At 40.8% G+C, this 16,416-nt stretch overlaps 1 protein-coding gene across 2 annotated transcripts in view; it reads left to right on the forward strand.

The window, feature by feature from the left end:
- The first annotated feature begins 687 nt into the window (after window positions 1-687).
- LOC142992991 (calcium-activated potassium channel subunit alpha-1a-like) overlaps window positions 688-16,416 on the forward strand; it is a 73,498-nt gene continuing 57,769 nt past the window's right edge. For both annotated transcript variants that reach the window (XM_076143575.1, XM_076143574.1), the window contains exons 1-2: window positions 688-1,531; window positions 12,510-12,653. In XM_076143575.1, the coding sequence (XP_075999690.1) occupies window positions 1,298-1,531; window positions 12,510-12,653 (378 nt within the window). In that variant the 5' untranslated portion in view covers window positions 688-1,297. The remainder of the gene's footprint in view (window positions 1,532-12,509; window positions 12,654-16,416) is intronic.

Here is a 16,416-nt window from a genome sequence, read left to right on the forward strand (position 1 = left end):
CGTGTTTTCAATCGGATCGCACGCTCAGTTTGTTCCATTTCCTGTTTCTCCTACAGGCTGCTTCACAAACAGCATGGTGATACTTGTTGATCAGTGCACCTATTTGTCCACTAGGGGGTGCAAATCCCCACTGGAGCTCGTGCTTGGTGAGGTCTCCTCCTTTTTTCCAGTATAATGTCGTTTATATATCGCATTGCTCTTCCACTTTATCAGTAATAAACACATGATGCCATTTCAGGTGCAACATCTAAAATGTTAATATATATTCCTCAAGAACATGCAAGGGAGAAAGCTGAAAATTGCCTTGAAGCTGATATTTGACGTAGCATGAACCGAATTCCCAAAGCTGAATCAGTTACTTTTATCACACATTTTAGAAGAAATTACAAATATTGGTCGTGAATTATGGTGTGAAGAGTTTAATCTCAAACCTCAAAAATTACATGAGAAGAAAAAAGTTTTTGGAAATTGAAAATGATTAAATAGGAATAGGAATGACGATCTTAATAAATCCAAATGTGAGAACGAAAGTAACACAGCTGTGGCCGTTAAGTTGTGCTCATTTAAAAATGTATGAGGCAGCCACTATAAATAACCAGAAATCCAGATAAGCATCGACGTGTGAGAGTTGATGGCTCCTCCCCCGGTACCTGTAAATCTGAGATGCCATCTTCCAGCAAATGGATGTGTCGGGCAGACGGCGGAGCCTGGACGCGGACAACAATCACCAACCTGCTGCTTCCCACCACAACCAACCATTTATTTCTTTAAAAAATAACATTCGATCTGTAATGTTTACGTTCAACAGTGTGCGGAGCTGAGGAGAACCGCGCGCGTTGAGCAACAAACAAGGTAGAGGAGTGAGTGACAGCCGCCGTATCCATGGACTGAAGGTAGAAATATTAACAGAATCGTTTAATGGTACGATTTCGTGCGTCAGAGCGAATCGACGCCGTCAGAATAAATCGCCAGTTTGCGTGGAGTTGGAGAGGAAATGTGATTTTTACGCACAGACCTGACTGATGACGCGCGATTCCAGCCATGGACGCAAATCGTTAGGTGCACGATCGATCCGTGGATTGTTAAAGAAAGTTCATTATCTTTCCCTCCCCTCAGAGTGAGCGTGGAACTTTGTGTCTTGCTAACTGATGAAAAGGAAACGAAGTGGAAGAAGGTGGTTGACACAACATGGCTGAGCCGCTGGGGCATCGGGGGGCGCTGGCTGGATGAGCTCCCCAAAGCGCTCCGATCCCACTGAAGCTCACCCGGGCTGGCAGGTGATCACAACCCGATAATAATGCCGAAAAGCAGGGACAAATTCATGCCGGACCCGTCCATCCACATGTCCAAGATGAGTGTGATCATCCCGTTCTCACCAGATGTGCCCTGTGACAGCAATGGCCAGCGGATGTGGTGGGCATTCCTCGCCTCCTCCATGGTCACTTTCTTTGGGGGGCTCTTCATAATCCTCCTGTGGAGAACTCTCAAATACCTGTGGACCGTTTGCTGCCACTGTAACGCCAAAAAGAAGGTACGAGTTCACTTAACTTAACCACCATTCATCATATAGTTTCTATAAGCTGATGCAGCCGGATGCGTGATAGCTGCAGTTTGATTTATGAAATGGATTTGTAATTAAATCTGTTAGATCCCATCAACAGAAATGACATTGCATGACTCTGAGATGAGCGTTGGTTGAACCCTGTAACCTTTGTCGTGTCATGGTAGAATATGAGTGCTGTTTTAGCAGTAAAATAGGTTGTTTTGGTGTTTTAACGCTGTGATGTATTCAGCAGACACCTGTTGTTATGTTAGCTTCCTCTTATTCCTTAGGTTTATTCTTGTAGTTGCTTCAAAATTATACATTGATCTACTAATCAATCCTTATCGACTTTTCACCCGTAACAATTTGTCACTAGGAAATTGCTTAACCAAAGACTATTCAAGTGTTCAATCAATCAATATGAATCGATGCATGTGGGTTGTGCATGATGTATGGAATTGTGTCTTAGTTAAGATGGATTGAACACAAACCATTTCCCCAGGTCAGATTTGGACTTGTTTAGGTATTAACATTTTAGAAATTCTCAAAATAATGATTTCATTATTAATTCGTCCTTGACAGAAGGAAATATAAAGGATATATAATCATAGCACAAAAGGTTATGGACGTTGTTAGATCTGAAAATGAGAAGCCTTGATCATGACACCAATGTCAAACTAATTCATTTGACACTTTTCATTTGAATAACATCTGTTTACGAACGTTATTTCATCGTTTCCCATATTATAGACGGAGGCAGATGTGTAATTATTGGATATTTCTGGATCAAAATGCCCTCACACTGAAACGTGCTCAGAATATTTCACTTAAATTGATTCTCAGCTGTCATTCAACAGCTTGTTGCCTGAACCTGTCACTCAAACGGTATGAATATATTAAGAAGCAAATGTTAAAGATGTGACATTTTAACTCTGGACGCCCATGTCCAACAAATGAATTCTTAGATATCACTTAAATGACCTGTTGCTTCGTAGTTATCCTTAGTCATCCTTTGCATACTTTCATATCACGTGTACTATGATCCATATTCTGATTGATCATTCAGTCATGTGCCACACAGAACCTGACAGTGAGCTTCCCAGCACCATTTGTTCCAGCTTTGTCGCACCTCCAGAGGTCAGGAATAGTTTTAGACTCAAACCCGTCAGCTGTTACGTGTAGTGATGTGTATCTCACTTGGAGGTTAAACACACACATGCCATCACGTAATCCCCAGAAATAATTTTCATAACATGACAGGCAGTCTCACTACTGCTGTTCATAAATCCTCTGCTTCAAAGTTATCGTGATCCCACTGCACACAACCCTGGCTGCAAGTCCTCCATTGTCCCCTTTTTTTGTTTTTGATTAAAAGATTGAGTTTGTATCCTTCTTGGTGTGCTGAAGGACAAAGACAAACTAGCTGACAATGGTGCCAGAGATGGAGATAGTGCACACACACACACATCTCCAGCTATTCATCTCTTTCCTTAATGCGTGTGCATCCATCTCTCCGACAAGGATGGAGGAAGAGAAATGGCAAAGGCTGCAGCTCAGCAAGCGCTGACCTTTATGAAGGCAGACGTCTCTATCGTTTCCCAGCTTTGCTTCAGACATGGTGAAACATTTTTAAACAACCTATAAGCTTACATTATTTAAACCCTTATAGGTTCTGAATGTCCAGTATTGAATCATGGATAGAATCAGCTTGATAGCTTCTTTCATGTCATACTACTACCTACTCACCAGTACTGATATTGCTGCTATTATGATCAATATTAACATTTCAGTGTAGTGTTAAAAGGTTTTCTCATATTTATGGGCCAACAAAGATAGATCCACATCTGCCAAAAAGCGACGCTCGCAGCTGCAAACTCAGGTTCCAACCAGCCACCTTCCATAATGACATAGAGTACTTGTTCTGTTCCTATGAAAACACTCAGACACTCAATAAAACACCATTCATATCCACAATCCATACTTAATACTACTCAATCATCTTCACTGACCTTGTGAATAAAACAAGCATTTGGTGGGCATCAGTTAGACAAAGTATCAGTCTCTGCAGAGTGTTTTGTACATGTATTGTGGAATGGCAGAGAAATGTTGTCTCTGACTAACTGCTCCCCATCGGAACACTTTCCCATCCACACATCCTGTATGTGTGTGAATACAGGAGAGCAGTTAGATCACCAAAAAAGCGTTGGATGGGTTTTTGTTCCGATATTGCCAACTGGAAGTGGTGAACTCCACCAACCTGTTGTGTTTTCTCAGTGGGAGTGAGCCTGTGAAGGGGTCATCCTTTCACTCCCAATTCGTCCTTCTCTGCCTTTTGCTGCCTTTGTATTTATTCTGCGGCGTCTTCTTCTCTACCTCCAATCTTAGACTCACTCTTCCACCAAAGTATAAAAAAAAAATGCAGTGTCAGGCGCGTACGGTATGTGCCATATGAATTACTGTTTTGTTGCTAAGCAACTAGCAAGCAAAGGATTTCATTAAAAGACCAAATCTCCCTTATGCAATTGTCTGAGCTGTGAGATGTGGCAGGTTGTGTTGTAGGAACACCTCCCACCCCCTCCCGGTCTGCGCATGTCATCAGCAGCCCAAACATGGAGCTTTTAGTGCATTGTTCCTCGATGGAGCTGATAATCTGTTTCCTGCCGTTCTGATTTGAGTTAGCATTACCCCTGCTTGTTAAGCCGCTTGTCCTGTACTGTCAGCTCTCTGGCTCAGTGTCTCCCAGTCTGATCCTCCATGTCTGTGCCTCTGCCTCCCCAGCCTGATGATAATCGATGAAACTCTCCCTCTGTGAGGCCCTGATGAATGACAGCTATTATCTGTCTGGGGGAAAAAAAGGAAACTGTGTTCATTGTAAATAGCATTGTACTCGCAATGGGAGGCTGATAAAGCAGGGAGGCTCTGTGGACAGCCTCAGACGCTCAAGATTCCATTGAGGTGGTGTGTTATTTACTGCACGTTCTATGGGTTATGTTCAAGAGTTGAGTGTTCAAGGTCTGGACTGGCATTTCTCCATTTTACGTCCCTCTGTGAATAAGCTTGTTCCATCTCTCAGCCTTATTCTATTCAAGCCACATCAGAATGGAATCCCGTTCCACTATCTGCTATCTATCTATCAGCCTCCATTCTTTTGCTCGGGAACTTAAGAAATGCATTATCAGTAATCAGACTGCAAACACTGAATAATGGATTTGAAGGCCTGCACAAGTTGTTGTGACTATTCTTACTTTCTAAATCATTCATGTGATTACAGTCTCATGAAGGAGCATTTTGTTTTGGGATTACTTATTCATCACTTTGTTTTGAACCAGAAGGTGGGCATAACTAGTGAGAGCAGTATTACATAAAGATCTCCTCCTCCTGATCAATACTTTTGAATGCAATGCAATGATTAGAATCACGCTCTCGCATTAATGGTGGCACCCCTGACAATAGAGAAGGATTTAATATTATACTTGTACTATACTTGTTCAGAAGACTCACAGCAACACTAGCAACCCACTGGAGTCTCTAACCAAAGTTTCCTATCCATATGCCTTTACTCTGGTTTGTAGCAAAATGACAGTTATCAGTAATATTAATATTACTTGGAGTGGCAGATTGTATCCTTTGATGTCACTTATTGTTGACAACATAATAAACAATAAACATCGTTTCAATGGGGCCATATAGGGTTCCAGTTTATGGTTATTATTGACACATTTTTGATTTAGTTTAACTGCTAGTAGTTGTGGTGGTAACAGTGGTAGCATTAATATTAATCAGTCACAGCAGTAGTGCAGTTGAATCATTGTTATTTATTATCAGTGTATCAATGCAATAAATAAGTTGTTAGATCTGTAAATCACACTGAGGCAGCGCTGGGTAATGCTGATGTATTTGCAGTGTGTATCTTGAAGCAATGACTCAGTGTCCTTAGATGTGTCAGATGTTTTGAGGCTGGAGGAGGAGGATGATGATGAGGAGGAGGGGGAGGAAGAAGGGGTGGAGGTAGAGCGCGTTTGGTTCACAACCGCTGGATGAGGAATCGGATGTCGTGTCACTTTTGCAGAGGCGCACACTCGTGGTACCTTTAAGTGCCGTTGCAAATATTATAATTAAGAGATGAGCACCCGTTATCTGTCAGTGATAATTATGAGTTGGGGAAGTTGGAAAATCTGAGTGGCACTTCATTGTTCTTCCTCTGACACACACACACACACAATGTCAACAAGTCAAGATATTAGTAAAGTCATAAGTAATATTAACTTCATCGTATTTTGTTCACACTCTATGCCGCATGATTGACAGAAATCAAGAGCCACAGAATCAATACAGTTCCTGTCCTTTGTATTTTAACTGTAGCCAAGAGTCCTTGAACACATCACACACTATGCTGAAGTACGCACGTATAGGAAGCTCTTGAAGACCCACATCATTTATTCAACACATGATCTTTTGATTGCCGGCTCAGTCCCTTCAGCTTAGCCAGTCCTTCTTCTTTAAACACTGTAAAGAAACCGAGTATATATTCCACATACGTAATGTCGTAACGTCTGTGTAAATGACTGTGTAATTATTTAAGCCAGTATTAACCACTCATGATGAGTAATACAACCTACTGTATGTGCTGCAGCTTGGCTTGTCAATGCACCATCTGGGATCCAATCCAATCCATCTTGGTTTAAGACAAATGCTCAAACGTGTTGATGGTGCCAGAACCTCAAAGTCAAAAAGACAAAAAGCTGTGCTGGACGACTTTCTCCAGAATGATTATTTATCTTATTTAATGTCATTTGTTATTTGTTTGGAACTTGCTAGTTATTAAGGGGTTGAAATTAGAATGATTAATCAGCAATGTACACATTTGCCTATGTAAATATGTTAATACATTAAGGGGAACACAGGGAAATCAGAAGTTTGTGCTGATCTGAAATTGCTTATTGGATCAAATCATAGCAGCGGACTATGAAATCGTCTCCCTAAAGCATATCATAAATCATATTCAACAACTTTTCAAAGTGAATTGCTTTTTTAACGATATTATATAGTTTTTGATGATGTTCATCAACAGGTGAGCCATTCATTTCTAACAGAATATGCTTTACATTCACTCTACTGGTATGAATCCATTAAGTGATGTATGGATTATAATTACGACGACAGCTGTTGTATACATTGCGTTTTTTTATAAATGAATCATGTAAGAAATCGTCCTTGGAGATGCCATGTTTAAGACCAGGATTTGTACCTCATCTAAGTTTTCTTCCACTGAAAATGTCTTATCAATTATTGAAATCCAGTAACATATATTAATATATTTTTGAATAATTTATACACTTTTTGCCGAAAATGTGTCGGGAGCCACATGTTCTATTCTAGTTTAATGCGCTCACCCTTTGAGAAATTAGCATGGCGGCTCCCTGAGAATAGAATGAGAATGTTGATCGATGATCTCTGGCGTCAGAAGGAGCAGATTTAGGCAAGATACTGAAATCTAAATTTAGGGGCTTAGAACAATTGATTCAGCTGTCAGAAAGGAGATGTGTATGGCTTTAATGACTATCTGAATGAAATGAAAAAGAATAAAATAAGCATTTTTAATTACTGGAGAAAAGTCCAGTTAAACATTATGTCGCTTATGAGTCATAGGAAGCAAAGTAAAGCTCATGTAAGAAGTTGCAGACTTTGATTACTGAGACATCATGCAAATTGACCAGAAATTCACCAGTTGGTCTTTTGTTTTGAATTATTTGTATTTTTACACACATTTAATAAGTACACCTCAGATTTGTCACCAGAAAAAGCTACCTGTAGTGTTTTGTGCTTTCCTGTCGAATTTTATGCAAATTTGATCGTTATTTGTGACATTCTAGGGATATGTAGAAGGCTGTGTCAGAGTGCCACAGAGCTCCAGCACTGTTTTTCTGGTTTTCCACTCATAGGCTGTGAATTGTTCAGGGGGGTAAGGGGGGGGGGGGGGGGCACTTTCATGCCCCCACAGAATTTATTCAGAGAGCCTGGAAGTCCCCTTCATTATCCATTTTTACTTTTTACTTTTTCTGTGTATAGGGATCGTTTATTAACACCGATCCCATCATGAGAGGTCATTACCAAGATAACACATTCAGTTAATGGGATATCAGTTTTATTCCAGGTATAAAAGGGCCCCTGTTTTAGCATTAAATCTGTGGCTGCAAGCACGACTCTAGATTATTCTAGATGCTATTAATTTAATTCCTAAAGCTACCCATACAGCGTAGAAATGTTTTCTGAGATATTCTTTGAAACACTCTCACAAATAAATAAGACAATGTCAATGTCAAGGGCTGTCAATGAGGCTCAAAGTATCTGCATGTGACCTTCACATGAAATCAATCACCTGACTCACTAAAGGTTCCTTTCTTAAGAATAATTGGAAGAACGGACATGTCATGAATCACCGCTGGCCATTAATCTTTGAACTTTGCTTTTACTGGCATTAAAAAATCATGGTAAATATGTTTTCAGTGTACATTTTTAGAAGTGGTCATTAAAGTGCTTGGGGATAACAGCAGGGTACCAATTAGACCAACTTAATGCCCAACACTTCCCTCGGCTCAGCAGTTTTACTTCATTTTGTGAGTAAACTGTTAGATAGATGCAACTGTCAATCAAAAAGGCTTCCATATGAATTATGGAGTAATTCCAAAAAAGAAATAAATTATGCAGTAAGTAATTTGATTGAGCAAAAAGCGCTGTAGTAAACAAAAAGTGTCTGAGCATTTTTCTTCTTTGACATGTTTTCTTTTATTCATGTGTATGGACATAAATATTTAATCCACTATTTTGGACAAAACAAGAGTTGATTGCTATTTTGAGAGCCTGGCATATCAGGACATAGCAGAGCTGCAGAAGGGTTTGGGTCATATTATTCTCATCATACAATACATCAATTGACAAGATGGACAAACTGGAATCGATTCGGCTTCAGGCAATAATTTACCAGCTGTGGACAGCAAAGAAAAGGAATAAAAAAGGTATGAGCTTGTTTAGCTAAATTATAAAGAACTGTTACTCCTCGGCTAGGCTCAGAACTAATCAATCAGCCTTTGTACATCACATCACTGGATTCCATTCTTGAAATTGTTCGGTGAATTATACATTATCCAAAAAATGAACAAAAAATTTATCAGTATGTTCAAATTTCACGATGATGTAATAATGTTTTTTATAAGTCTGAAAGCTTAATGTATAGGGGGAAACCATTCTGCTGTATTATAGCTGTAATAATAAATGATTTAATACCATTGGCACAAATTCAATGCAATTTCTCTGACTCAGTGAAAAAGTGTAATTTCTCTGACTCAGTAAAAACGTTTGAACTCGTGCCTTGAGGATGTGAGCACAAATCACAGGCAGCGTGCGCTCCCTATACTGTGGGTTTATGCTGAAACTCATTCAACAGATGATTGAATGAAAAGGCAAACAGCACATTCTTTTCTCCTCGCAACCTCTAATGCAAAACAAGTCTAATTATCCTCAGATCTCACTGTCCTCAGGTCCCTTTTTGGGTCGAGTCTCTTTTTATTTTTACCCAAAAGAGATTCAGAAGGGTTTCCAAATAATAATAATCCCATGTAAACACAGATTGGCAACTGCCGACTGGTTCAGTTTCACATCACAGCTGTAAATGTTTCAGTGTCTTCATTTCACGATAACAGAGTCTATCAGATGTGTCGGTAACTAACATCTGTTAACTTTACAGCTTAGTTTAGACTCATGTTTGCTGCTCCAATCTTTACCTTTTAGGCACCTTGTTTACTGCATTAGTGACTTGAGTGAAGTGGACATGTTATTGTAGTGTGGTCCTGTTAGTGTTGTAGGGCTCTGCAGGCTGTAGGAAATGTAACACGGTCGGCTGGTGGTCTGGTTTTCTCAAACCAATGACTCAGAACGTGATTGAATTTCATAATAGAGATTATAAATGTGTGGCTTATGGTTCAGCACAGGAGCGGACACACACTACACATGGTGACACACACACTGGCAGGGAAACAGGAGGAGGAGGTGGTGTAATTTAATAATGTGTGAGGGGTTGACTGATTTCTGTCCAATAAAAATCCTCCACAACTGATCTATACCGTCAAAACAGGTATCAGACGTGGGACGCAAACAAGTTGGATACATACAGACGTTTGATTCCTCACTTGTCAAGTCAATGTTTGGATTCAGATCCAGGTGAGGGGAATCATGGAACACTCACAAGTGTTCCCAACAACTAATAATAATAATAATAATCTGGCTGATTAGACCTCTTGTCTTGACTGCCAGCATGTCTCAGTATGTCCCAGGATAGCCTTGCTCACCTCCAACAAAGAAGAGTTTAATCAGAGCAACTGGAAGCAGCTGTGTGGGTGTACAGGTCCTTTTGAAAGAGCAAACGAACGACACAACGTAGGTGGATGTGCTTTCTCTTTGATATGCTTGACATTGGTGTGTATATATATATATATGAAGTTTTCACTGAGAGTCCTTCATTGCTTCTTCAGATGTAGGCCTACATTTGTTTTTGCTCTTTATTTGCTGTTGCTTTGCTAACAAACAGATGTCCTTGCTGCGTAATCACGTGCTCATGGTCATGTGTCGCAGCTCACATTCATTCATTGACTTCTTTCAAAGCTACTGCATCCTTGCCGCAGCTTACAGAGATTTATGGTGGCGTGGAGGCAGAACACATGCTGCATAGTTACATGCCAGGAGTTGTTTTTTCAGCCTGGTGTCCTTCCCCGGGGACACACACAACCCCTGCATATATGTTGGGGAATGTGGTGTGTTATAATCTTGGACATAAACACAGTAAGAGTGCAGAAAAAATATCTCATGTTTGTTTGTTCTCCATGAGGTAATTTGTCATGTTAAGGTCAAAAAGTATTTATTTCACCCTATTTCAGACTGTGAGATATCATGTTACAGAGTGTCAGACTATAAGATGTTTTTGAGAAATGATAACAAATCATTTCTGGTCAGGGACAACAGTTGGAAAATCTCCCAACTCCTTCATTTACATCTTACTGACTCATATGTGTTTCTTAATTTTTGGATTTTCTAGTAATGACTGTAAAATTGATTTGCAATGGCAGATTTGTTAAGACTGAAAGGACTTGGTATTACACATTCAAACATCCTCTCTGGCTTCAATTGGTGTAATCAGCCATCTCTGTGTGTATTATTACACAGATGTTTCGCTGAGCGTTTCTTTTCCACCTTTAACTTGGTAAAGTGCACCAACTGATCCATGTCAATAGGAGCAGAGGAGCAGGAGAGAAATGCCTATGGGAGAGCGATGTGTGACACCATGAAGGTGCAGGAGGAAGAGTAGGATGTCACGGTGGGTGAGGAAGTCCCAGTCTTGTCAGCCCTGAGGTGCCCGTGGGGCGTTTCATCAGGGGAGCGTGGCTAACGCCTGCATCACGTCTCCATTTCCTGCTCTGTGGATCATGCCGGTCCCAGCAGACGGGCAGACAGACAGACAGACAGACAGAGACAGACAGATGGATGGACATGCAGATAGACAGGCAGGCAGCCCACTCAGTGGAGCAGAAACACCAGGAGCTCAGTGGCTGCCATGGATACACTCCCAGAGTCTCGCTTTTCTGCTCTCATACTCTGTGTGTGTGTGTGTGTGTGTGTGTGTGTGTGTGTGTGTGTGTGTGTGTGTGTGCGCGCGCACGTGTTTACTTTACGAGCCTCCATTCTGCCCATTACATCAAGAGTGTTGTATTTATTATCTTGTGTTTAACCCTTTTAAGGAGGGAAAAACTGTCTCCACATCCTCTCGACAACATCAAACACATAGCAGCTAGCATGCAACACTGAGCAGCTGTGGCCTGACTCAGCAAAACCGTAATTTTAGCTAGTCTTGTTTACCATTATTGGTATTATTTAGCTTTATAACCAAACAAGCACTATTTAATGATTTGCTAAACACTACTCATATCTTCCAAGCTAAAAGTAGAAAGTTTTTGAATGAATGAAATGTCAAGATCAGGATTTATGTTCATAAATGTGTGTAATGATGTCGGTCTCAAACTATCCATTGGCACAAAGCAAATAAAGGAAAGGCATTAGTCCCTTTTTAATAGTCTTAGAATCCTCCGCTATGTTCCTTAAAAATGTTATCTAAGTTAGTGAAATGAAGTAGCTAATGTCACATAAAGGGCTTTATTTAGGGATGATTGCTATTAGTATTCACACAGCTGAAAGTTGGCTTTGGGAAAACTCACTGAGGGGAACAAAGTTAATTAAGTTTAACATTTTCTATAATTTCCTTAATCAGATCTGTAAAAAAAGAGTTTAATATCTGAATTCATCATAGAGCAGTGTCTTGCTTTCTTCTGGATCTATATCTATAAATGTTGGAAATATGTCCAACTGATTTTATGTGTTTATCTTCTGCATCATCCTGGCTAAATATGTTTTCCAATAAGATTAATGCCATATTTACCGAGAAAAAGTTGCACAAATGCATCATTTTGCAGCCTTAAAAACAGGAAAAAAGACTCCTGTATCCAGAACCTGATCCACATCTGCCTCAGAATCTAATTATCTCATCCTCGACCCTTTTAGCGTTCTGACGGACACACAGACGTGCTTGGCAAGTGGCTGTAATACAAACTTGAGTTATTAGTGTTTATCATGTCTGTAGTTGCACACTAAAAGTCTTATTTTATTTAGTGGAAAAATGTGCCTGTGCAGCGAGACTAAGCAATACAGATCAAGTTTCAAGAATTTTAACTTTAAAAGTTTGAGAAGACAGAATTGGGTAGATCACAGCATGAACATTATGAAGCACACACTTATACAGGAAAGGACTTGTTGAAATAAGCTTCGTTTTGGAAATAAATAGAATTTTAAGCGACAATTATGAAGGTGAGGATGTCTACATACTGTCCGATTCTGATGTGTTATGTCTGTTTCCTGCTCTCAGGATGTCCATCGCATCACCACAGTCGACGGCATCAAGCGCACCGACAAGGAGGATGTTGCGGCCAGCGAGGTGGGCTGGATGACCTCGGTGAAAGACTGGGCCGGGGTCATGATATCTGCCCAGACGCTGACGGGCAGAGTCCTGGTGAGTCTGCGCTCCATCATTGCCCTCCTTTTACTGTTTGACAGCAGAGGTGCGTGGCCTACGTGTAGCTGCCTGTCAGTTGGAATGTTAGAGAAATTAAGTGTGACAGCCCAATCATTACCCACAAGCCGCCTCATGACGGCGCACTCCCGGCCCTCGGATTGATCGGATTGGCTATAGCGTTGTAACCTGTCCATCCAGTCAAAGCTGAGGTGGAGGGGGGCAGAATTCAGGGCGGAGCTGCCATGATGGAAATATGGCCGTTTCGTCTCTCCTTTTAGAGAGTGTTTGATGATTTGGCTATAAGTGCTCAGCAAAAGCCAGCATGGAGTTAGAGAGTAATGAAATGAATTGAGTGGGAGTCTCATGCCAAGGCTGCAGTGCACCCCCACCCCATCCCCCAGCTTCTCCCACTACCCTGAATGTGGTGCAGCAGCTCCAGCTGGCTCAGTGTGCTGGGCAGTTTGTCTCTTTGTCAAAGCGGTTTCAGGGCTATTGGGCTTTATTAGTCGGCAGTGCTGTAAATCAGAGCAACTCTCTGTATCCGTATCAGTAAACCTTAATATTTGCCTTCGTATTCGTATAAGAGTCGATGGGTCATAAACCAAATGTGAAGAATTATTACCTGTCTTAAAATTGACCCCATTTTACTTTTTTCTCAACAGCAGCCCCTGTGGCCAAATGTGGTAATTACAGGACATTGTGCATTGAATGTTTCATGTTGAAGTAATTTTGCGTTCCTTTTTATACATGATTTTAAGTTGCATACACAGTTGCTCAGTATTAAATGGTACACGGTGTAGAAATGTCCTCAGTTTGACATCTATTTGTTGGGTTTTGTGTGCGTTTGTTAGCAGTAACTGGCAGATTTTGTTGAGACTCGGTTGCCAGGTTGGACATGATCTTGGAAAGAACCCGTTAAACTTTGGTATAGGTGGGCCTGATGGTGGCGCTATGGTTAACACATCTACCTTTTCACCTATAAAGTTTGAACTGTGGGTCATAAAATCAAGTTTAAGCTTTCTTTGGTCATCTGCTCATATAGGCCACACCCTTTTGCGTTCTAGGCACCGAGAAGGGGAGTCGAAGCTTTTAGAAGGAAGCCTTTAGACATCGGAGAATTAAAAGCTCACGAAAGCAAACCTTTTTAAACGTTTGTTGGCTCGGTTACCAGGAGGAAATGACGCATACCAAGACAGGAATAAACAAAGGTTGTGCTAAAACATTTCCTCTTCCAAATGTCATGGGAAAGTTTTGATGAGTCAGGCTGCGCTCAGGTCGTCTCTATGGCAACTTTTATCAGGTCATCAGCAAGATATTGTCGTGGCAGAAGCAGCTTGACACCGTTTGATGTTTTCTCATCTTTCACTTACAACACCGACATGCTGTTTGTGGCCGTTTAATGCGAGTGTGTGTGTGTGTGTGTGTGTGTGTGTGTGTGTGTGTGTGTGTGGGCTCCATCTGCTCTATGTCATTGATGGCTTGACATACAACAGTTTAGTGAGCCCCCGTCTGTAACCATGGCAACCACAGCTTACCTAATCGCGGCAGATGTGTGTGTTCTGTGTCAGCTTGTTGAAGCTCATTTCTGGGCTGTCTGAGAGGATGTTTTAGTGTGGCGTTAGTGCACGGGAGAGCTTAAACTAAAGGAAAACGTGTCTCTGTGTGTGTACTCTGTGAGCTTCTGTTGATTTCCCATATATTCTCTGGTCTGTTTAACCTTTACAAATACAATCTACTGACAACAGTTTTGTAATTCTCTCTCAAAGAGATAAGAAGTTTAGTATTAAGTGTTCCTTTTTATCAATATGCAGAGATTTTTATGTTATTTTAAACAAACTTAAGGACTTTATTCCTTAAGATGACTCTGTTGCTTTACATGGTCAATTGTGAAGAAATGGCTTCTCACTGTGTCTCCTAAGGTCACTTTCCTTTGCACATGGAATGGAGGATGCTAGATAAGTTAACTTCCTTCCATAAACGTGAATCATTAGTTTGACCAATTCAATCTATTTCAATTACCAGGGGGAGAGAGAGCTACACTTAGTCGAGGAGAGAAGAAGTCTGAACCCTTGAGCTAAAAGAGGGATTATGCCAAGATGAGCAGAATGCTGTTTTTTTTAGTTTCTGTTATTGCTTTTATTTAACTCGGTGCAGTTTAAGGACATTTTTGCAATTGTAGTTTGCTTTGGGGTTTGAAGGATCCAGATTAACTATTGGAGTTTATAAATTAATGTTTATTAAAGTGTTTTAAATTTGAAATGATGGTGTTGGTTTCCCCTCATAAATTCAGCCCTTATGAAATTCACTTCTGAAGATCTTTCAACTTTAACGTAAATTATCTTCAAACAAAAAAGGCACAGCAGCTCTCTGCTGCTAGGTTTCACCTATTGCTCACTTAATATTAATTCTTGAACTAAAAAAACAACTCGTATTTCAATTTTGGAAGCCTGTTCGCCCCATTAAACAGTCTGACTGTGACAAAGGTTAAAGAGCTAGTTAATGTTTAAAAGACAAGACGGGAGTCTCTGACTGATCTGATCAGGGGCGAGACATGTTCTTTCATTTTACACAAAGCTAATTTTATGCTGTAGTGAAGAGTGATCTGCAGCAAAATCTTGAACTCAGAACTCTGGAAAATCTTATCTCATACATGGAAAACTACAATCAAACTGCCTTTTAAGGAAGAATTCTGGGTCGGATTCTTGGGTAAGATGCTCCAACTCTTCCTCGAGGGACAAACCAGAAGTCAAAGCACGATGTTTCAAACTTAACCACTTTATTATTATGTAGGATACTGTTGAAGGTTTATGTTCATCCCCTGGAGCTGCTTGTAGAATTCATGAGCTTGCCAAACAAACATAAACCTCTTGTTAGCATCTGCGCTTTTCCAGTCATAGGCTATGGAACTAATTTAACATGGATCCAACCCTACTTTATAAACATGAAGGTAAAATCCCAAAAAAACATTTCCCCTTTAATATGCAAATTCCCAGAAAATAAAAGCCAGACGTAACACAGCATCAATATTGAGACAGAGGTGGCTGTTTGCCGCACATAGTGGATGTTGAGTGATGAGCAGGTGCAGTCTGTCTGCAGAGGCTGCACGGGCTCGGCTGGCCTCACATCACAGCAGATTGTAAAAGATCAAACCTCTCCTTCAGGGCTGTCTGATTACCAGGGAGGACACTTCCAGATGACCTTTCCGTCTGTGAAAGCTTATCTGACGCCGATCGGCACGCCCCTCCCGGTGCACTCCAGTAAAGCGGCGTTGGCAAGGGCCTAGTGTTTACTTTCTAATTTCAGGTCGGCTCTGTGTGGGTGTAAGTGGGTTTCCCTCAGATTGGGGACAGAGAGAAGGATCCCATCTGTCAGTTTATGCATTATTGCATTTCCCCTCCCCCACCCCCTCACTCGCCAATGCAAAAGAGTCAGTTTAGTATGAAAAAAAGACCCTCCTCCCGCCCCTCCCTCTTCAGCAAAAATGTCATCACATTTGTGTTTACTCTCATCAGCACAAACAGACCTGCTTTGGGGCTGAACAGGTGGCTTGGCTCACCCCTCTGCCAAGCAACCAGGAGCTCTCCTGTAATGTCAAGCATCTGCATTTACTCAAATGTTGTATTTTGATACAATCTTTAGTACTTTCCACTGCATTTCAGTTATAAATATTGTACTTTTTTACTGCATTATGTGTATCTGATGGCTGCAGTTAGTAGTTGAAATTTGAAGCTTTAAGTTCCCAGTATACTTCAAAAGATGT

Source organism: Genypterus blacodes, unplaced genomic scaffold (genome assembly GCF_046128005.1).
Source record: "Genypterus blacodes isolate CSIRO-AG114 ecotype Tasmania unplaced genomic scaffold, CSIRO-AGI_Gbla_v1 ptg000026l_1, whole genome shotgun sequence".
NCBI classification, from domain to species: Eukaryota; Metazoa; Chordata; class Actinopteri; order Ophidiiformes; family Ophidiidae; genus Genypterus; species Genypterus blacodes.